General features: G+C 35.2%; 1 protein-coding gene across 1 annotated transcript in view; it reads right to left on the bottom strand.

Moving 5' to 3' along the window:
* The window catches only part of XRCC4 (X-ray repair cross complementing 4), a 187350-nt gene that overhangs the window by 141566 nt on the left and 26386 nt on the right, over window positions 1–19398 (bottom strand). Inside the window, 1 exon segment of the mRNA XM_026866720.1 lies at window positions 18644–18831. Within this exon segment, the coding sequence (XP_026722521.1) occupies window positions 18644–18831 (188 nt within the window).

Genomic DNA, 19398 nt, shown 5'->3' with positions numbered 1-19398 from the left:
GTATGTGACCTAAAATGCTCTGAAATTATCAGTTCAACTGTTTATCTACCAAGGGTTCTAAAATTAGTTTCCATGCCCATGGGAAAGAACTGATGGAAGCTCAAGATCTCGCCTATCTTCCATAGGTGTCAAGTTGATAACGAATGGAAAATTTAGGACCTGTGAAACAGCTGCGCATCTACTCTGACCAAAAGATAATCCTTGAAAACAAACACTGAAGGAAACCAGATCCTATCTCTTAAAAAACTCTCCTTAGGCTATGGCTATGAATACTTACTTTTCTTCACTAAATAGAGCAGCTGGGAACTGTAACAGAATGATCTCCCAACTTAAATACCCAACTTCAGGGGAAACCAAGAGTTCATTCATTACAGACAACATTTGTGAAATTCTTAATTGTCACAATAACAGGGTATGAGCTTGACCATGTCTTAGTTACAACTTCAGGTTTTACTGGCACCTTCATCATCTGTATTTTAAAATAGGTTTACAAGGAAGTTGTGTGGGAAGAGAAGAAACACCACTACACACAAAAAGTATTGTACTGAAATGGAGAGGACTAGCTGGATGACAATCCTCTCTTCTCCTCTCCTTACTTTAAGGGCTGTGCTGAAGGGAAGATCATATGGACAATTTCTCTCACCCTACACCTGGTCCCTACTAGAGGGTCCTGATTTGATCAACAAAGAACTTGCCTGGTATATCTGCTGACGAGATCCCTTTGCCTGGACTCTGCTGTAGTCTGCTACACAAAATGTGTCCTGAAATTTTAACATATACAGATACTACAAGTATACCACTGAGGCAGGGGGCAGGTTTCTTTAAGGAAAAGAAAGAGAACTTAGAATAGAATGTGTGCACTGTGATATTATCATGAAGTTTTTGATTCAGAAATCTAATCAAAGCAAGAAGGTAATAACAGTGCTTATTAAAGATACCTGTCACTCAAGACGTAGATAAAATCCCCAACAAACAAACCTCTACCTTTTTTGTTTTAAACCTGCCCCCTTCCTCCTGCAAAGCAATAGATTTAATCAATGCCTCTCACAAACTTCTTTAAAAACATCATCATAAACCTGTGATTTCCATATAGAGACAAGTGCCTCAAGTCTTCTTGAGCCTCAAGCATCTTCAGTCTGACCAATGAGCAATGACAAAGTTGTATTCACTGCATTGCCGAAAACATTATATCCTCATTTAAAAGGAAGAGTTGTGCTATTTTCCTGGGTCTCACGATTCCTCCTACCTTTAGTCTGATGAATAAGAGAGAAACAATTGGGTGGTTATAAATTTAAAAGACAATGTCTTATAACAAATGTTTATAAACATGCTTGCAATACTTCAAACTAAAAAAATCTTATCAATATTGTTTTTCAACGCTTATATTATGAATATCTCTATCAAACCACATTTACTGGGGCCTTACCGAAGGAACACCTCCCATTGTCTTGTTTTATAAAGTAAAAACATACGTTCACTTCATAAAAGGTATTCCCTGTCAAAAAAGACCACATAAGTTGATTAAGCAGTTAAATATAGCCTTTTAAAACTAATTACAACTTGTGCAAGCTTCCACTGAAGCTTCTGTAGAAACAACATACCATTGCAGCTAAGACAACCATTGCATAATCCAAGTTGTGTTAATGTAAGAGACAGGATTAGTTTCTAAAGTAGCAAATGTCTAAAGCTTGGGCGTTAACAACAGTCAATTTATGTTACTTGTCAGCTATAAGCTGTTTTTGAGCAGTAGCCAAAAACTTTAATAATAAATACAAGAAGAACATGGGTCTCCATCTTGTGTTGCACAGTAGTTTGTAAACAGTAATTACACAACATCCATTAAGGATTCAAGCATTCATTAGAGTCCCACCATATAAATGTTAGCTTTCCACTATAAATTTTTATTTCTAAGAAACAGAAAAAAAACCTCAATAATCTTCACCTTATTCTCAATTTGTTGAAACTTAAAAATTTATACAAGAAATTCTACTAAATTCAAGAGACTAATAACCTGCCACTAAGCCAAAATTACTCCAATGAATCATAAATTGCTTCTTTTAAAATAAGAAGGATTTTTTTCCATTTCAAAATGGAATTTCAGTGCTATTATTGAAATTTTATAATTTACAGCAGCAATAAAGGGTAAGGATTCATGTATATCAAAGAAAGATAAAACTTAGAGTTTCGTTCTATTAGTACTACCCGTCCATTCAGTAAAACTTTTCCACAACGTATCTCAACACTTAATTTCAGAATCTTATACAGTTTTTCCTCAGCTGTTACCTTAACCTTAGAGAAAAATACATATTTCCTTCTCAACCACTGCATATTGCTGCCATCCTGAATTAAACCAAGAGTTCAATATAGTCTGGTATATTTTGGCTTTCCAACATATACTAGTAAGACGTATTATTCTAGCTCTCAAAAAGAAAGAGAGCATACAACTTTCTCTTACCAACATTTGCCCTTCAAAGGTATTGAAAACAATAAGGCACAGAGGTTGTATGTCACCCACCAGACTACTGAAGCATTCACAGTTTTATGTCTTAGTTATAGAGAAACCCACATGAATTTTTAAACAAATATTAATAAATTCATAACCATATGGAAATACACTTCTTTCCAATGTCATGATCCAGATTAAGCTTAAAGTTGAAAGGAAAATGCTCATGTTGTGTAATCTATGTTATTTTCCTAAGGCATATGACTTGACATCTAGGGCCTTTTTTTTTAATTATTTTTAATTAAAGCAGCTGCCATTTGTTGTTGAATTACATAACTTGCCATGCTCAAGTACACAGATTACCCATTTTATTTTTTACAATTTCTTTCATACTCTTTGTTGTTTGGTTAGATTTACATTTTAGGCAGTACAACTCCAACTGAATGGTCTATAGTAGTTACGCTTCAATGGATTCAAGCATTAGCTTATGATGAGTAAGTGCAATCGAATTTGAAGCATGTGTTCAGGAACTGACATATCCACTATCAGAAAAACTGCCAGATGATGAAAATTGCTCCTTCCTCCCTGCAGAGGGTACTGCACTGGAAGAAGGGAAAGTCGTCTTCTTTTTAAAAAGACAACAGAGATGCCAGGATCAAAACTGGCTATATCACTGAGCCTTACAAGTGCAAGATACCAATTTAAGTCATTCATGCACCATGAAATACAAGAGTTTCATTATGTAAAAGTAACAGAGAACTAAAAACTAATTAACTAAAATCCTAGACTGAAAGAAAACTGATAAACATTTGATTGCATCCATATCTTCATAAAGTTCTGAGATTAATCAAAAATTAGTATGTCATCTGTGTTAAAATTAACAGGAAACATTTAAGACAAGTATCTTCTATCAACATCTGAATTAGCTGTGCAATCATACAGAGAACCTCCACTAACTTAAACATGGTGGTATCATGAAATCATAACCCTATCTATGAAGGTCCAGAAGCTCTCCAACAGGCAGACAAACCTGTCACAGAGTCAGTTTCAAGCTTTCCTTTTTCTCTTTCAACAAGGAAACTCTAAGACTCCTCTAAGAGCAGTACGATAAATGCCAAATACATGTCTGGATCGATCCACGATTAGACAGCTAGATTTTGACCAGTCTAAAGCCTTGAAATTGCAGGCAGAGAGAAAAAAAAAAAAAAAAAAAAAAAAATTTAAAAAAAAAAAGTGGGTTTAAGAAGCGAGAAAGATCCATGGCAGTTCTCTCAACCAGCTCTAGAAATACTGGGATTAACTAGCACAGCTTTATCAAGCACTACCAGAAAACCTGTAAAGAGGTATTTCCCACAGTCCAAAACACAAACAAACCCACAACAAAATATCAGCTTGTCAATATAAGAGGTATTGTTAAAACAAAACATCTTTGTTTGGCATAAGAAATTACTAGAAAATATCACGCTAAGCATCATAAATATAAAAGATGAACTTGAGTAACTATATCATTCAACAAATATCAGATCAGTTTTACATGTGTAACTGAATACATATTCCTCCTTCTTGAATATCATCTGTGAATGCATACATTTTCAGAACGCTACCAGGCACACTTCAGTCCTGGCTCTTACCAAGTGAATTAACACTATTTCAAATGTATTTGCATTCTCTACATGTTCTTTTAGTACCAACTGCAAAAAGTTAGTGGAGCTTTAACACAATCAGTAAATTGTTCCAAAAAAGTGTGGAACAAAAAGCTCATGCTTTTGTAGTATGAAGAAAGGAGTACAACAGATGTGAAACCACTTTGGGGACGTTTCTGTTTAGACAGACCTGGAAAAATGGAGTTTTCTAACAAATAAAGAGATAGTAGGCAAATCCTATAGGCTTATAATTCTCCACAATGACTCCTGATTTGTTATTATTACCCTGAAACTCTTTAAATGATTTAGAGTCTGAATAATATACACAAAAGTATGAGACCATGGATAAAGGTACTAGTTCCAGAGATGTGGTACACTGTGGAAGCTTGTTATCCTCAGTGCAACATGATAGGGTTAGGAAAAATGTAGTGTAATTCTAATTTTGGCATCCTACTGATTATGTATACTACTCTTTCTATCCTTTCCATAATAGTGGTCTTGATTAAAGACCATTGTTCAGAAAGGGAAGCACATGCATTTCCAGGTGGCATAAATATGTTGCAATGACTAAACAACATTTGATGAACATATGCAGCTCTGGCAGCACACCGGAAAGAAACCGCTGCATTCATGTTATACAAGTACTGTCTGACAAATGTGAGATAAACCACACGGTTAGATTAGGATGGGTAAAACCTCAAAATACACTACCTCCCAACTCCAAGGCCTAAAAATGATCAGTAACAAAAGTTAAAAAAGAATTGTTATAGCATCAATTCTAGATATCAGCTTGTCCAACAGAAGTTAAAACCAAAATAAGCTAAAACTTTTCTTTTTCCTGTTTCTGATCAAGCATTTATTTGAAACTGCTAGCTCACAAGGCCAGCTTTAAAATACATGCTTCCTGTTTAGCCTGGTCTCTATTTTCCTGTACATTAAATCTTGATGTTGGTTATTCACACTCAAATTCACCTCTCCTCTCTTGATGACTCTCAGCCCCATTTCTATTCCAAGACTTCATACCTCCCTCCGTTCATCTCCGGAATACCTTATTGCCTGCTCAGCACAGCTAAAGAACAGAGATGTTGCCTCCTTCAGATGCTGCCATTTATTCTCTAGGCTAATACAGGTATCAGCATCATGTCTGCTATTTAGGTCTGTGAACCAACACATTCAGCTCGAGTCTCTCCCTGCATCTTCTCAGTTTAGTTTTCTATTAAAGGCAGCCACATTTTGCAATTTATTTCCTTCATGAGAGAAGCAGGTTTATTTTCCTTGTGAGAAATTCAGACATCAAGGATGTGTATCTGTCATCTTTCCTCTCATATTTGGGTTTTCAGGTGGTGTAGTAGGGACTTTTTATGTTTATGCCATAGAACCTAGAGAAATCCACCACCCTGACCAAAGAACATAATGGTGAGAAAGTAAGAGTAGCATCTGCCCCAATTACATTCCACAAATCAAGATACTTAGTCACAATGAATGGTCTCAGTCTTACTCTGTGGTAAATACTATGTAACTTAACATCTTCCTGTCATTCTAGCCACAAAGAAAATAGATGCTTTAGAAAAACGGATCAAAAAGTGCTCAAGGACCACAGACAAAAAGGAAAACTAATTACCATGTAAATCAAACACATTTGCCATATATACGGTCAGGCCTTCATCAGGATTTCAGCAGTGACATGTGTGTGTGTCTTGTGAAAGCTGCTAAGCCCAAGTGTTCACCTCACTGTTGTCACACTCAAAACCAGTGAACTCATCCATTTCTAATGCCCCTTGAATCTGTTTTGACATTTACAAAATCAAGGTGTAGCCTGCCTAAGAGTTAACAGACAAGTCTTGTCCACCCACCCCTCCCACACACAATCTGGCAGAATTATTTTTACCATAAATTAAGAATGCCTTTATCTTGAATAATTTGCACTCTGTGGTGCCCTCAGTCATTAAATTGTTAGAGCACTGACTGGTTATTGGTACATTTTTGTATTGCTAGATGATATTAAAGGTGGATATGAACATTGATTTTTTTTTTTAACAACAAAATATAGTGATAGAGTTTAGGATAAACTGCTAAAATGAATGAAAATTACTAAAGCTATTACAAGATAGATTGTATGCTTGCAGAGAAAGAGCAGAGAAACAAACCTTGCATTACAAAATAAGCAATTTTGTAGGCAACAGTGGAACAGCTTTGGTTGGTTAGCTCTTTTTACTCATTCTCTCAAATACAGGACCGCTACATGAACTTTCTTTTCCAGAGAAAAGATGTTCTTTTTGCAATCTTGCTGCCTTTATCTCCAGATTATATCACTGAAATAAAGATTTCTAAACTATAACTATGTCAGTCACACATGTAAAACTGATCTGATGTTTGCTGAATGACGCAGTTACTCAAGTTTATCTTTTACATTTACAATGCTTAGTATGAGTTAATTTCTAGTAATTTCTTCACAACAATTTCTGCATAACATATTCCCTCCCTTACACTGGTTAGCACGACACTTCTGTTACCACATGTCCAAATAACAGCTTTATTAAAATATCCTTTTTCCAAATTTCTTGAATGATTCACTCAAACCCTGCAAGGACTCTTGAAAGCAGAATCTTAGTTATGTAGTTTACAGATTTTTCAAGCTATGAGCAGGCTGATTATTCCTTTGATGTCCTGAACAAGAGAGAATTCATATTTACTTATTTATAGACAATGAAGACATGTTTTTGCCCCCATCATAGCAAACAAACTTTCACCTGGATCTCTCAGAAATATAATTGGTTTATTGTATATCAATTAGTGCATATAATAATAAAATAAACATTGTAATGTAGTTCTTTAAAAATAAAAAATACTGGCAGATCAAACACAAACAGATCTCAGCAAGTATATAAATTTTCTAATAAGTAATCCTGAAAAATCCATAAATGTGTTCAAGTACTTAATATTGTCTTGCTGACATGCCAGGAGAACCACTTATGGAAATACAACAGCTGTTTTCTGGACATCTCCACACTAGGACAAGTAGGAATGGGAGTAACCCGAGAGACATGGTTCTTACTTATCTACCTTCAGGCATGGATTTCACTCCAGCACGCTCACTGTAACAGCAGAGTTAAAGTCTCAGTGGCAGGGAATCTCAGGGGAGATAGTCATGCTGTGTTATTGAGAACAAGACCCATAAGATTAAGACAAGATCCAAAGACAGACTGTTGCTTTACAATAAACACCAAATCTCAGGACTGCTTTCTAGTAATCTGTTGTCAGATTGCAGAAAACTGTCATTATTAATACACAATATTACTAACTCAGTCCCCATACAGTTTGGAGGTCAGGGATGTTTGGAGACTAATGGATAACCAAGATGACTGACCTTGACAGAAATCTCGATTAACAGGCAACATGGAGAAAGCTACCATTTCAGTGTGTTCAATAATTGCATTGATACAGGGCAAAATATTTTCATTTCTGATTATGTTTGCATGTGTGTATACTTGAAATACCCCTTTAAACATCCTTCCATTTGGTATTCAGTAGTATTTGCATTCTGGTTTAACATACTCAGTTTCAACCTATGTCCTAGACAACATCTCATTATCTCTTAATGAGATTAATACTACACTGCTTAATGTATTTCCATATGCAATCTCAGTTACACTGACAAAATCAGAAAACTGAAGTGGTGAACAACTGTTTTAGAAAACCAGTTTCTCAAATCAGGAAGCAAGACTGCTGCTTTAATTCCTTTGTGAGCCCAGGGAAGTAAAAGGTGGTAGTAAATTCTTCTATTTTCAATTGTTAGCCAAAAAACCCCCTTAAAAAATAAAATTACACTGGATAGTGCCTAAACTTTTTTTTTTTTTTTCCTGATTCAGTTCAGAGGAGAACAGTATTAGATTCAGGCTACAGTAAAAGGATATGGTCAGGTTTAGTACAAATAAATATCAAAATCTATCCATATAATGTTTCTGAGATGGACAGACTATACATAGAGTAACAAATCTCATTCTAGTAAAAACTCAGCAGCTACAAAACACTGCTGCAAGGTAAAGAGTTCAGTATGAAGTCACAAATATCTATCTCCTATTGCTTTGTGAGTTCAGCAATCAACTAAGTGCACAGAGAAGTAAAAAACACTACAAGCAGCTGAAAATTTGAGGATGGTAGTGCTAGTTCTGCATTAAGTCATTTTAGGCAAGTTAGAATTTTATCCCATTCTAAACTGAAAATATATGAAGCATCACTCAATAATGAAGAGTATGTTTCATGCACTATTTTCTAGTAAGGAAAAATAAAAAAAATAAAATAGGTTGAGACTAAGGGCACAATAAGCCACACTTACCAGTTTATATGTATACACACACAAACTAATAAATCTTGTACCTGATTATGTAAATCATTGATAAGCAGCCTCTGTTAAGAAAATACAGGAATGTAGAGATGCAAGACAAAACTAAAATTAAGTATTTCTGTTTATTGATAGAAACTACTACAAAAAGCATCACTTTACAAACCCAGGACCTTTGTTTACCTAAGAGGTTCCCTTTTAAGACTCACATAGTATGTAGGAGACTAAATCTGATGAGATGTACACATCCAGTTTCAGTGTGATGGATGCTATTTGCTAATAGGCCACAAGAGCAATCCCTGGATTGGAGAATGCAGTTTATTAATGGAGAGGATGAGGACACATCTGCATCATTTCTCTCATCCTGCTGATATCTCAGTGTTGAAGGGTTTCTTCCACTCCCTATCTCCTCCCTCCCCCCATTTAAATCAGGTTAAAAGATTTGGAGTAATGTAATGTTGCAATAATCTGGACTGAATGAGCAGTAAAAACCCCCAATTTATTTCCAAATTCCACTTTTTTGTATCTCTGCAGCTCCTAAGAGCACTGGCAAGGTTCTGTTACCACAAATTAGTATATGCTTACATATCTGTGTTATACTAATAACCTACAGGTATTAATCATGCACCGAGAAGACAACGTGAAGGGAATGTGCACTGAGAAGACAATCTGCTTCTAGGGACAGAACAAAAATCTGTACTTCAAAGTCTTACAAAAAAAACAAAACAAAACAAAATCAAAAAACACACCACCTTAGATTTGCCACAGATGAACTCATGCAAAAAGACAAGGATTTGTGTTCTGAAAACCCAAAAAACCCAACTGGTACCAGCTACATTTTATACCCAAAAAAGAAATAAAACTAAATATTAAATGAAATGCCAGACATTATTTGCGTGAGTATCTCAGAGGAATAAAAAAAATAATAAAAACAACAAGATAAATCATCCTCTATGGAAGAGCTTTTCCTGGAATGATACAATTGTACAATTGAAAACTGTATCCTGAAATCATAAACTGTATTTACCTCTCTCTGAAACATATTTCTCTAAGACAACCACATTAAAGATTTGAAAAAACAGAGAATCTAACTTCCTAAAGGATTTTCCAGTGATACTAATCTTTTAGAACCATTCTAAAATGTTTGACTCAACAAAAATTTGACTCACCAAAAATTGGCTCACCCAGTATTTGACTCAAAAATTTCAAATATATACATGTAATTTGGCTTCAAATTTTAAATCTCAAACCAAAGAGCCTTCAGCGTGCTGTTTGTCACGCTCCAACTCTACGTGCTGTTTGACATCTAACAGGCAGTAATTAGCATTCTGTAAAATCCTAAAATCAGACACAACAGTTTACAGTGTTTATAGTGAGGTAGCAAAATTAGAATAGTACTGACCCACCAGAAAACAGCTGTCCTTGCTCTGCTTATTGGACAATGAAATTAGGAATTTGTTTTAAAATTAAAGTTTGCTCTGAACAATTATGTCAGAATTACTAATATACAGTAACTTCATAAAATAAGTGAACAAGCAAAGATGTATGCATTTCACGTCACTGCAACTTAAGGGAAGAAATCAACAGGAAGTGTAACACATTCCTCATAAGTACTATACTTTTTTTTTTTATTAATACCAGACATCCGAAATTTGCTTTTTTTCTTACATTTCAAGAGAATTATAACTGTAGCAGAACTAGTATATCTGCTGAAATCAACTGGAAGCATTTGCTCAAAGCTTTGAGAGTTAAAACATACCCATTCAATATTTTATACTGGTAAAAGTTCTATTTTAGTGAACACAAAATTTAACAAAACTTTATTATCCTGAGCTTGAGGGTTTCCCTGTGCTATTGCAGGTAGAAAGATGAAGACTTCCTCTGGAGCTGTAAAAGCAGTTCTGAAGAGAAACACAGGTGAGACTCTTGCTGTTTCTTCAGCCTCTGACTGTTCATCCTTTCAGAGAATATGGGACTACAGTCTTGCAGTGAAGTTTTAAAACCCACACACAATAATCTCTTTTCCAGAGCATATACTGTCCTCTATATTCTTCTTAGGAAACTAAGACTTGTCAATATGCCATAATTTAAAGATCTTCCTCCTAAAGTGAAAGCATTTGTACTCAGCTGTACAAGTAAAAGTAAGCCTTGATGTCTACACAGAGATTTAAAATACACAGCATGTATGCCAAAAAGGGAAAATCTGAAGGAATTGAGAGAAAGGGAGACAATACTGTAACATCAGGAGGAAGAAAGGACAACTGACAATTTTTCTTGTATAAACCAAATCAATAATATCTGTTATTTCACTATTTTAAGACTATTTTACAGCTATTTTTAATATATTTAGACCATCACTGCACTTGTAAAATAAGAAAATGCCATTTATTTAAAATAGGGTTTAAAAAAGCTAAATTACTATTTTTGGTTTAATTGGATAGTTTCAGTGAAATCCACAAATCCTAACAGGTAGAGAGAAACTGCAGGAGTATTTATTCATTGCAGTGTTTGATTCTTCCTTTCTCAACAATCCCTCATTTTTAAACATGTATACTACTGGCATTTTAAATTTACCTCTCCCCAACAGTTCTCCAAACCATTGTTCACTGGAAGCAGCAATCAAATAGCTTATTACGATCAAATAGCTAAACAAGGAAAATAACATAATTATCCAGGACTTGCTTCAAATATTGTAACATATTAATATATTTATTTGGGGAGGGAACTTTTTTTTTTTTAAATAAACTTTTCGTAACTCAAGGCTACAGAAGTAATCCACTGCATTTAAAGCGCACCTACAAGATCGTAAGAGTTCATAACGGTACACGAGATGAGATGGGGAAAATTGTGTAGCAGTTACAAGTTTGAGATTATGCAAAAGATAACACTATGCTTTTATTACATAAGGCATATTAGTAAGCTATTTCTAAACCGGACTTCCGAGAAACTCATTCAAGTGTATGCTCTTAAATCCTGGAGTACATAGACATTAATGATATAGAAGAGTCGTTGCTTTTACACTGACCTAAAAATTAATCCTTTTATCTTCCTGCCTTTTCAGCTGAGCAGTTAGTCGAATTGCCTGGGAAACAATCTGAACTCTCAGTGACCTTTGTTATCCAAACAACATATCCTCAGTCGTCTGCAGCAAAGTAACTATTCAAACCTCGAACCAAGACAGCCTGGACAGCATAGAGAGCTCAACTAGTTCTACTTCACCCATTCAGTATGCTGGAAGAAGTTTTGGCTAGCAGGATATCTCCAACTATTTTTAATTTGTAGTAAACTCATAATGAACTCACAGAACCGAACACAGACAAGGAAATGAAAGAGACAAATAACAGCATCTCTTCCATCGGTCTAATTGGCAACACTACTGTATCTAAGGTAGAATTTCTTAAGACCATATCCTCCCTGTTTACAAATTCATGCAAAGGGTAAGAAAAAACAGAGCCCGTCACATTACCATAAAAAAAGAAGACTGCTAGCACTCAAAAAATTGTTCATCAAAGGCTATTTAATCAATTTAATTGCCAGTACAAAAAAAAAAAAAAAATCTTGCCGGATTTCCATTATTTATTATATGTGGAGTGACTCGCTAAAGTACTTGGAAAGATTTACTTCCAAGTGGTCACCTACTTAGATCAAGCGCTAAATCACTGACTCTGTGATGGTGTTTGTTTAGGTGGCAGCAGTTTAGCTGGCCCAGCCTCAATGGCCCCTTACTGAGATCTCTGTGTGTGTGGCCCATTTTGCACTGCAGCTGGCTTGACACACAAGTCTCACTGTATACCAAACCCATTGTTATTTTAATGTGACTCTTAACAGTCTACTTTGCCCTCACCACCCTAAAAACAGTTCCTAAGGGCAGAGTGCTGAACACCCTACGGCAAAGCCACCTGTCATAAGGAAGATAAATCACAAAACACATCAGAATTTCTAAAGGCATGATTTTTTAGGCTTAGCTACATCAGGCTGAGATACAGCTAGAATAAGTATTTACAGAACTTAGCATTTTACCCTTTTCTGATCACTGTTTCAAAAAAGGAAGAAAATACTAAAACCCTTACAGACTTCCCTTACATTAGATTATGATTCTTATTCTTTTAAAATTACATGCAACTATGATGCTGCAAGATAAACACGTTACATAGATACCTCCTCTAAATCAAATATGAATTATCTCTGTCTTGGAGAAGTTTTGCACCCATTCAAAAAAAAAAAAACAAAAAAAACAAAACAAACAAACAAACAAAAAAAAGCCAACAAACCACAAAAGCAGTAGCAAGAATTTACATTTAAGCATCTAGCTTAGGTGGTAGACATCAGTTCATGGAAGGAAACCACCTGTTCATCAGCTAAAAAACAGGTGAATTGGATCGTAAATTGAAGTTTTTTTGAATTACTGTTACACAGATGCTGTAAATTATTTCCCTGATCTTTACTTATGCTGATGCTAAAAGCTGTATAAAAAAAATGTCAAAGGAATTTCACATCTGGATGCAGACTGCCTTCTTACACCCCTCTAAATTGTCTCCTTAGCCCTCAAAACAGGACTCTGGCTAACAAGTGTAGGTCCAGTCTTAATGGCCTAGTACAAAAGAGGGGGAAGTAATTATGAGGCACCACAGACAAGTTTTTAATCCCTAAACTTATTTACTTCCACGAGCAAATAAGGAATAATTATTCTTCATGAGCAAATAAGGAATAATTATTCTTCCCTATCAGCTAGGAAAGGAAAACCAAAATGATCACTGATGGCTTGTTTGTAAGCTTCCCTCAATGAGGAGATGTTTACAGTGACAACTTTATTATAGTGGAGAATCATCTGTCAGACTTGCCACTCTAGACTACAAAAGACCCAACAAACTTTGAGCAACCACTCTGTAGTACCTAATGAGGAATGCTAAACTTGGTTTCAAGAGGCAACTTGCAAAAACTACATTGTCCACCCTATTGCTCTTCAAATTATGTGTGTCTGTAATTAAAAGTTCCTTAGTGAAGACATTCATTGCACCATGGACCAGTGGAGTTCACATATACAGTAGTCTGGACAGGCAAGCAGATTCACAGGTTTTTGGGATACAGAACACCTATTAAGTCATCTAATGTACTATACTGCCAATGCAGAATAGTTCCTTACAGTGCATTTTCCATTCCTTTGTCCAGTCCATTTTTAAGTGACTAACGCAATGGGGCTGCTACCACTTCTTCTGGCAAACACTTCAGCAGTAAAATAAATTTCAGTGTCAGAAAATATTTCCCAATAATATGCCTGCATTTTCCTTTGCCTAATATCACTCTATTATTTTTATTTGCACTCCGCTATAGACCACCCAATACAGTTTTGGCACATAATTATATTTTAGGGAAGCAGATCTTTAGCAGGCTGCTCCAAAGAGGCAAAAATTCTTTCAAATACCACAGTTTAGTACAGTTATGGAAACAAAAATTCAGTGTCTAACACATTTTATCGTCATCAAGTGACTATTAACAGTCACTAGTCCAAAATCAGCTACAGATATTCCTCTACCAGAAGACTGGAAAACAAATATGCAAGAGCAAGACTGAAAAAAAAAAAAAATCCAGAAAAATAGACTACTGAAAACAGAATATTTCAGATTTATACATTCACAAAGTCCCTGAAAACTGCATGTGTCTATAAATTATTTTTTATATCTATCTATATATATATAGATATATATAGATATGTGTGTGTGTGTGTGTGTGTGTGTGTGTGTGTATCTCTCAACATCGGTAATTACAAACCTGAAAATTATACTCATCAAGAGAAAAATCATGACACTGGTGACATAGCTAACTTTACTTCACATCAGTCAATAATGATTAAATTACTGACATGTAACACTGTAAACACTGCTTTTTAAGGCTTAAAATTTTAAACACTAACTTCTGATGCACTACCATACGAAAGCTTTTGTTATGACAAATTAGATCTGCTTAGTATGTCCCTAGTCTATATACAAAGCATGCTAATCATGTGCAGTGTGTTTCACATTTGCAGATATTTGCAAGAAAAAGGGATGGACAGATACACCAAGATGGTGCACACAGATGTGGCACTATACTTCTTCCACATGGATGTGATATACAATAAAAAAAAAAAAAAGAGTTGTAGTTTATAGCTTTTTCTGCTCTCTCAGACACATTCTTTTTGTGAATTAAGGTAACAAAAATTAGTAAACACCATACTATTATTAACTAGTGTGAATTATAAATACATCAAGACTGTTAGTTGAAATTATTCATTTAAACTATGGTAATTACAAATAAATGTGGATTTTTTTAACCAGGAGACAGAGTAAGAACCAACTTGTCTTACAAACTGAAAAAACTTACCACTGTGCATTCTTTAAGATACTTTTAACATGTTCATTCCAGCTGGGTTATACCCATCACATACCTAAACCTCACAGACTTTTCAGCCAGCAGTTATTTATAGACTGTATAGATACCGCTTGTAAATAAGGGCCCAGGACATAACTCAACTGAATCTATGACGTATTCATAAGAAAAAAGGGCACATTATTTTGTAGAAATTGTACTCTTAACTTTTGATAGGAATTAGTGGATTATCCAGACTGATGGAGAACTGTGGCAGAGCGCTGTACTGGAAGTTACTGGCTGAGATGGGCATAGGTAACTATTGGTGATCAACATTGAGTCGTAGGTAGATTTCATTAAAATTAATTAATCAATTTTGCATGTACAAGCATGTATATACCTCTAACAAAAAGTATACTGATTTTCCAAGAGTAAAAAATTTATTCTTAGGCACCTGTGTATTCATTTGATGAAAAAACCTGCAACGATAGATAGCTGCATGAATTGATAAGCATTTTATAGCTCACAACGTATAACAATGCATTTCAGAAGTTTGGGGGGTTCTTTAACTAGAAAGTGTTAACCATATTATTTAAGACTAAGCAGAACATTAAGTATTCAAAACACAACCAACCACATCTTCATGCATACTTTTCTGTAATCTTTTGTTATATATCAAATGAGAAAAACATTGGTTTAAGAATAGTAATCTTCTAATTATTCCTGATAATTTAATGGATTTTTCTCACAATGGCGATTAATAATATAATGGGGTAGGAGAGGAGAAATAGGGGACTTGAAAGTAGTATTATGTGTACTATTATCAAAATTGGAAATGATTTTGCATTTTCCTTTATGTCCACATATTTAAACAAAACCACAAAAACTAACTACATCTCTCAATTTGACTGCAGGTAGCACATCTAACAAAAGAAACACAGTACAGTTTAACAAAAAGTTCCCCTCTACATACATGTGACCACTGTCTCCCTGTCCCCCCACCACATCACCCTGCAATGCTCTTCCCAAGACAGGGAAGGTTTTAATTTGTGTACATACACAGTTGCTGAAATATGAAAAGAGAAAGAGAAAATATTTGTAACAACCAAACAAAAGACAAGGACAAATATCCAGTAAGAAAAGTAAGTACTGATAAGAGATAAAGACTGATTTTAAGTCATGTTTAAGTTGCTAATTTCTCTAGGCTTCCTCTGAGGTGGATGTACATTTAACTGAATTAGTCCTCTGGATGTAGAGAGGCCAAGAAGATTAATTTCCTAATCTGATGCTGAAAGATATACATCATGACTACTTTCACATAGAATTTGCAAAATGTTAGAAACATATTCTATTATACACCTGAAAGCTATTTAATTCTGACAAAAGCTTTGGCAATTTTCTGACAAAGGCTTTGGCAATTTTATTTGTAGGCATTAGTTTAGTACAGGAGCAAAAAGGTGTATTTTCACCCAAGAAATAACATCTTTTCTAAAACCACTCTTTTGACACCAAAGCTAAAAGCATTGAATTTTCACTTTGAATTTTCAGTTTCTTTGGCCAGATTATTATTTTCCCAAATTGACATAAAGATGTTTTCATGTGAATTAAATTTCTCGTAAGCCTTAATTGATGGAAACATATTAGGTGGGCCCACATACATGAAGATATTTTTCCTCAATAAAAATATAGTATGTATTTCATCTGTCTGGTATTTAGAATATATTATGTGTGACACAGACAAGAAAAACAGGATTCTTAAAATTAGTGCTCTTATTTTCTAAGTACAATTTGATCCTAACCTTTTAACCCTGCTGTAATGTAGTACTTTTCACCTAGACCCTTTGTGAACAGAACTTAGCTCTTTGTGCTCACAAGTATCAAGAAGGGGGTATAGAGCCCAGAAGACCTTGGGTAAATCCACAGAAATATTGATAATGCTGATTAGAATACTTACATCACCTGAATTTTAGCACCTCAGTCAAGAACCGAACTATGCTAAAATTTCCTATATTGCACAAGAAAAAAGGCCTATAATGAAGAACCCTTGGGAAGCTGAACTTCATTCCAGTGAATCTCTCTTTCTCTGCTTACTAAAATGAAACCAGGACTCTGACAATAAGCTTTGACAATAAGTGAGCTGCTACTGATTAGGTAATCTGAATGGCCACCCTCTTTAAAATGTTTTTCCTCATCTCATCTAAGAGATACACGAAATATACACATACTCCTATTTCAGGTTTGTGACCAATACCTATTCATTGCCTATTTTCAGTTTAGAGGAAAAAATAATTTCTGCCTTCCACTTCCAACAAACACATCCCAGAGAAGGTAGTTTCTTCGTTTTGGTTTGATTTTTTTGTTACAAGTCAGACACCTCTGCTAGTTTCTTAAGAGGTGATACCTGCCAAAATTAACCAAATAAGAAGCAAAATATGTCCCATTGTCTGAAGAAGTCTTTCAAAACAAAGCAGGTAGGACAATCGCTAGACACCTTGTTCCCAGACTCCATGCCAGATTTTTTTACCATAAGAAAAAAAGAGATCTGGCCAAAGACATTCCTACTCTTCTCTATCTGCAATCTTGTCTCGCATTTCACCCCGCAGTTTTCTTCCCCTCAATAATGTCAGTGGAACTGATTGCAGAACTGTGTCCTGAACTGGATCAGTGCAATTTTAAATCAGTCCTTTTTAAAGCCAAATGATTTCAGCAATGTGGCTCAGTGATCAGTCAGTCCAACTGCTACCCTAGCACAACTGAAGATGTGACAAACCTTTGAAAGGCTGAACATTAATTTTTGGAGGAGAAAAAATAAAAATAAAATTTTTTTAAAAGAGTACAAGCAAGGAGGATTACCTTAAATTAGCTTCTTCCCCAAGAAAGCTTTAACACCAAGTCACAACTTGAAATAACCAAAAGTGCCTACAGATACAGATTATACTGGTTTCTTTCTTGCTTTAAGAAAGTTCATTCCCTTGGAGCCAAGAAACCAGCATGGAACCACATTACCAGTTGTAATTTAATGCACTTTCAAGGAGGAAAAAACTTTAGTGTTAGCTTCCAACATATTTTAAGTAATAGAAAGGCTCATTAGTGTTTTAGCATTTGAAAACATCTTACTTAAATTTTATTATTTTTCTTTATTTAGGTGAGTATAGAGAGGGAAGAAGAAATGAGCAAACCAGAAATGCACTGGGGGCTGTAATTACAAAGGGGAAGCATATTTCCCAAGTTAGGAATTAAAAACAAAGTTACAACTTACGGAACCTATCATCTTAATACTAAACTGCAGCTCCAACATGTAGGCATAACAGGCTTTAAAAAAACAAAACATAAACCATAGAATGGTTTAGGTTGGAAGGGTCCTTAAAGACCACCCAGTCCCACCCCCCTGCCCTGGGTAGGGCCACCTTCCACCAGCCCAGGCTGCCCAAAGCCCCGTCCAGCCTGGCCTTGAACCCTTCCAGGGAGGGGGCAGCCTCAGCTTCTCTGGGAAACCTGTGCCAGTGTCTCACCACTCTCACAGGGAAGAATTTCTTCCTTATATCTAAACCAAATATGCCCTCCCTTCAGCTTAAAACCATTACCCTTCATGCTATCACTACACTAATCCAAACTTAAATAGAGAACTAATACTCTTACTCAGTAGCATTTAAGAAAGTAACACAGAAATAGTTCTATTGATACCAGGTTTTGATAGGAAACCATAAACTTGTTTCTAGTTTGGCCTGTGGCAGAGTTCACAAGATTCATTCAATCTGAAACACATCTATTTGATTTTGAAAAACCTAATAAAATACAGAAATGTACCAAGAAGGTCCTTCTCAACTGTTAAACTACGACTGTTAAATTTAAACATATAACTATACTTACAGAGCCATCTTTCAGATTTCTTTCATAGGAGAAATGACACTCCATATTTTCTTCATCTCTTGAAATAGAAAAGTTATATTTGCCAGCTGATTCTTCTCCAGCTATCAGTGCCTTCTTCAGTTCTTCAACATACTTTTCTCTATTCATTTCCATGTCAGCAGCCTCCCTAGAAATTTCAGCTTCAGAAACTATTAGAAAGAAACATTTGAGAAATAAATACTCATATGTATGTGAACATGTATATATATTTATATGTACATACAGACACACACACCCCTTAAGGGACAGGCAAATACTAGGAGACTGTTCTTTCCTGGACATATATCAGTGTGCCAGACACTAATGGAAATGTAGCAGGGATACTGTGTTTTTCCTAAGAATTAAGTTCTGAGCCTTCCTTTTCTGTCTGAAAATAATTTATTGCTACTAGTCCACAATTCTACTTGCCTAAAGTAATTCAGAATAACACTAACCTTACAACAAAGTAGAATGCTTTAACTATGATTTATTGTACCCTCTCAGTTCTCTTTGTGTTATTTAAACCCTGTAAGACAACAGATGCAACTGTCTCCTCACACATTCTTGACCCAGTTTTCCAAGTTTGTAACTTATAATCTTAAAACAAAATACAGTCAATTTACAAATGAAGCTACACCTAGTGACTTAAGAATCCATGCTTTACTGTTTACATTCAAGGACCACTAAATGGGGGATGCGTCACCAGTTTGCATCAGGTCCATAAAGAAAATTTTATT

This window comes from Athene cunicularia (genome assembly GCF_003259725.1).
Source record: "Athene cunicularia isolate RWA chromosome Z unlocalized genomic scaffold, athCun1 chrZ_part3, whole genome shotgun sequence".
NCBI lineage: Eukaryota > Metazoa > Chordata > Aves > Strigiformes > Strigidae > Athene > Athene cunicularia.
Note: the sequence above shows the minus strand (reverse complement) of the source record. Positions and strands in the feature narration are given on the sequence as shown.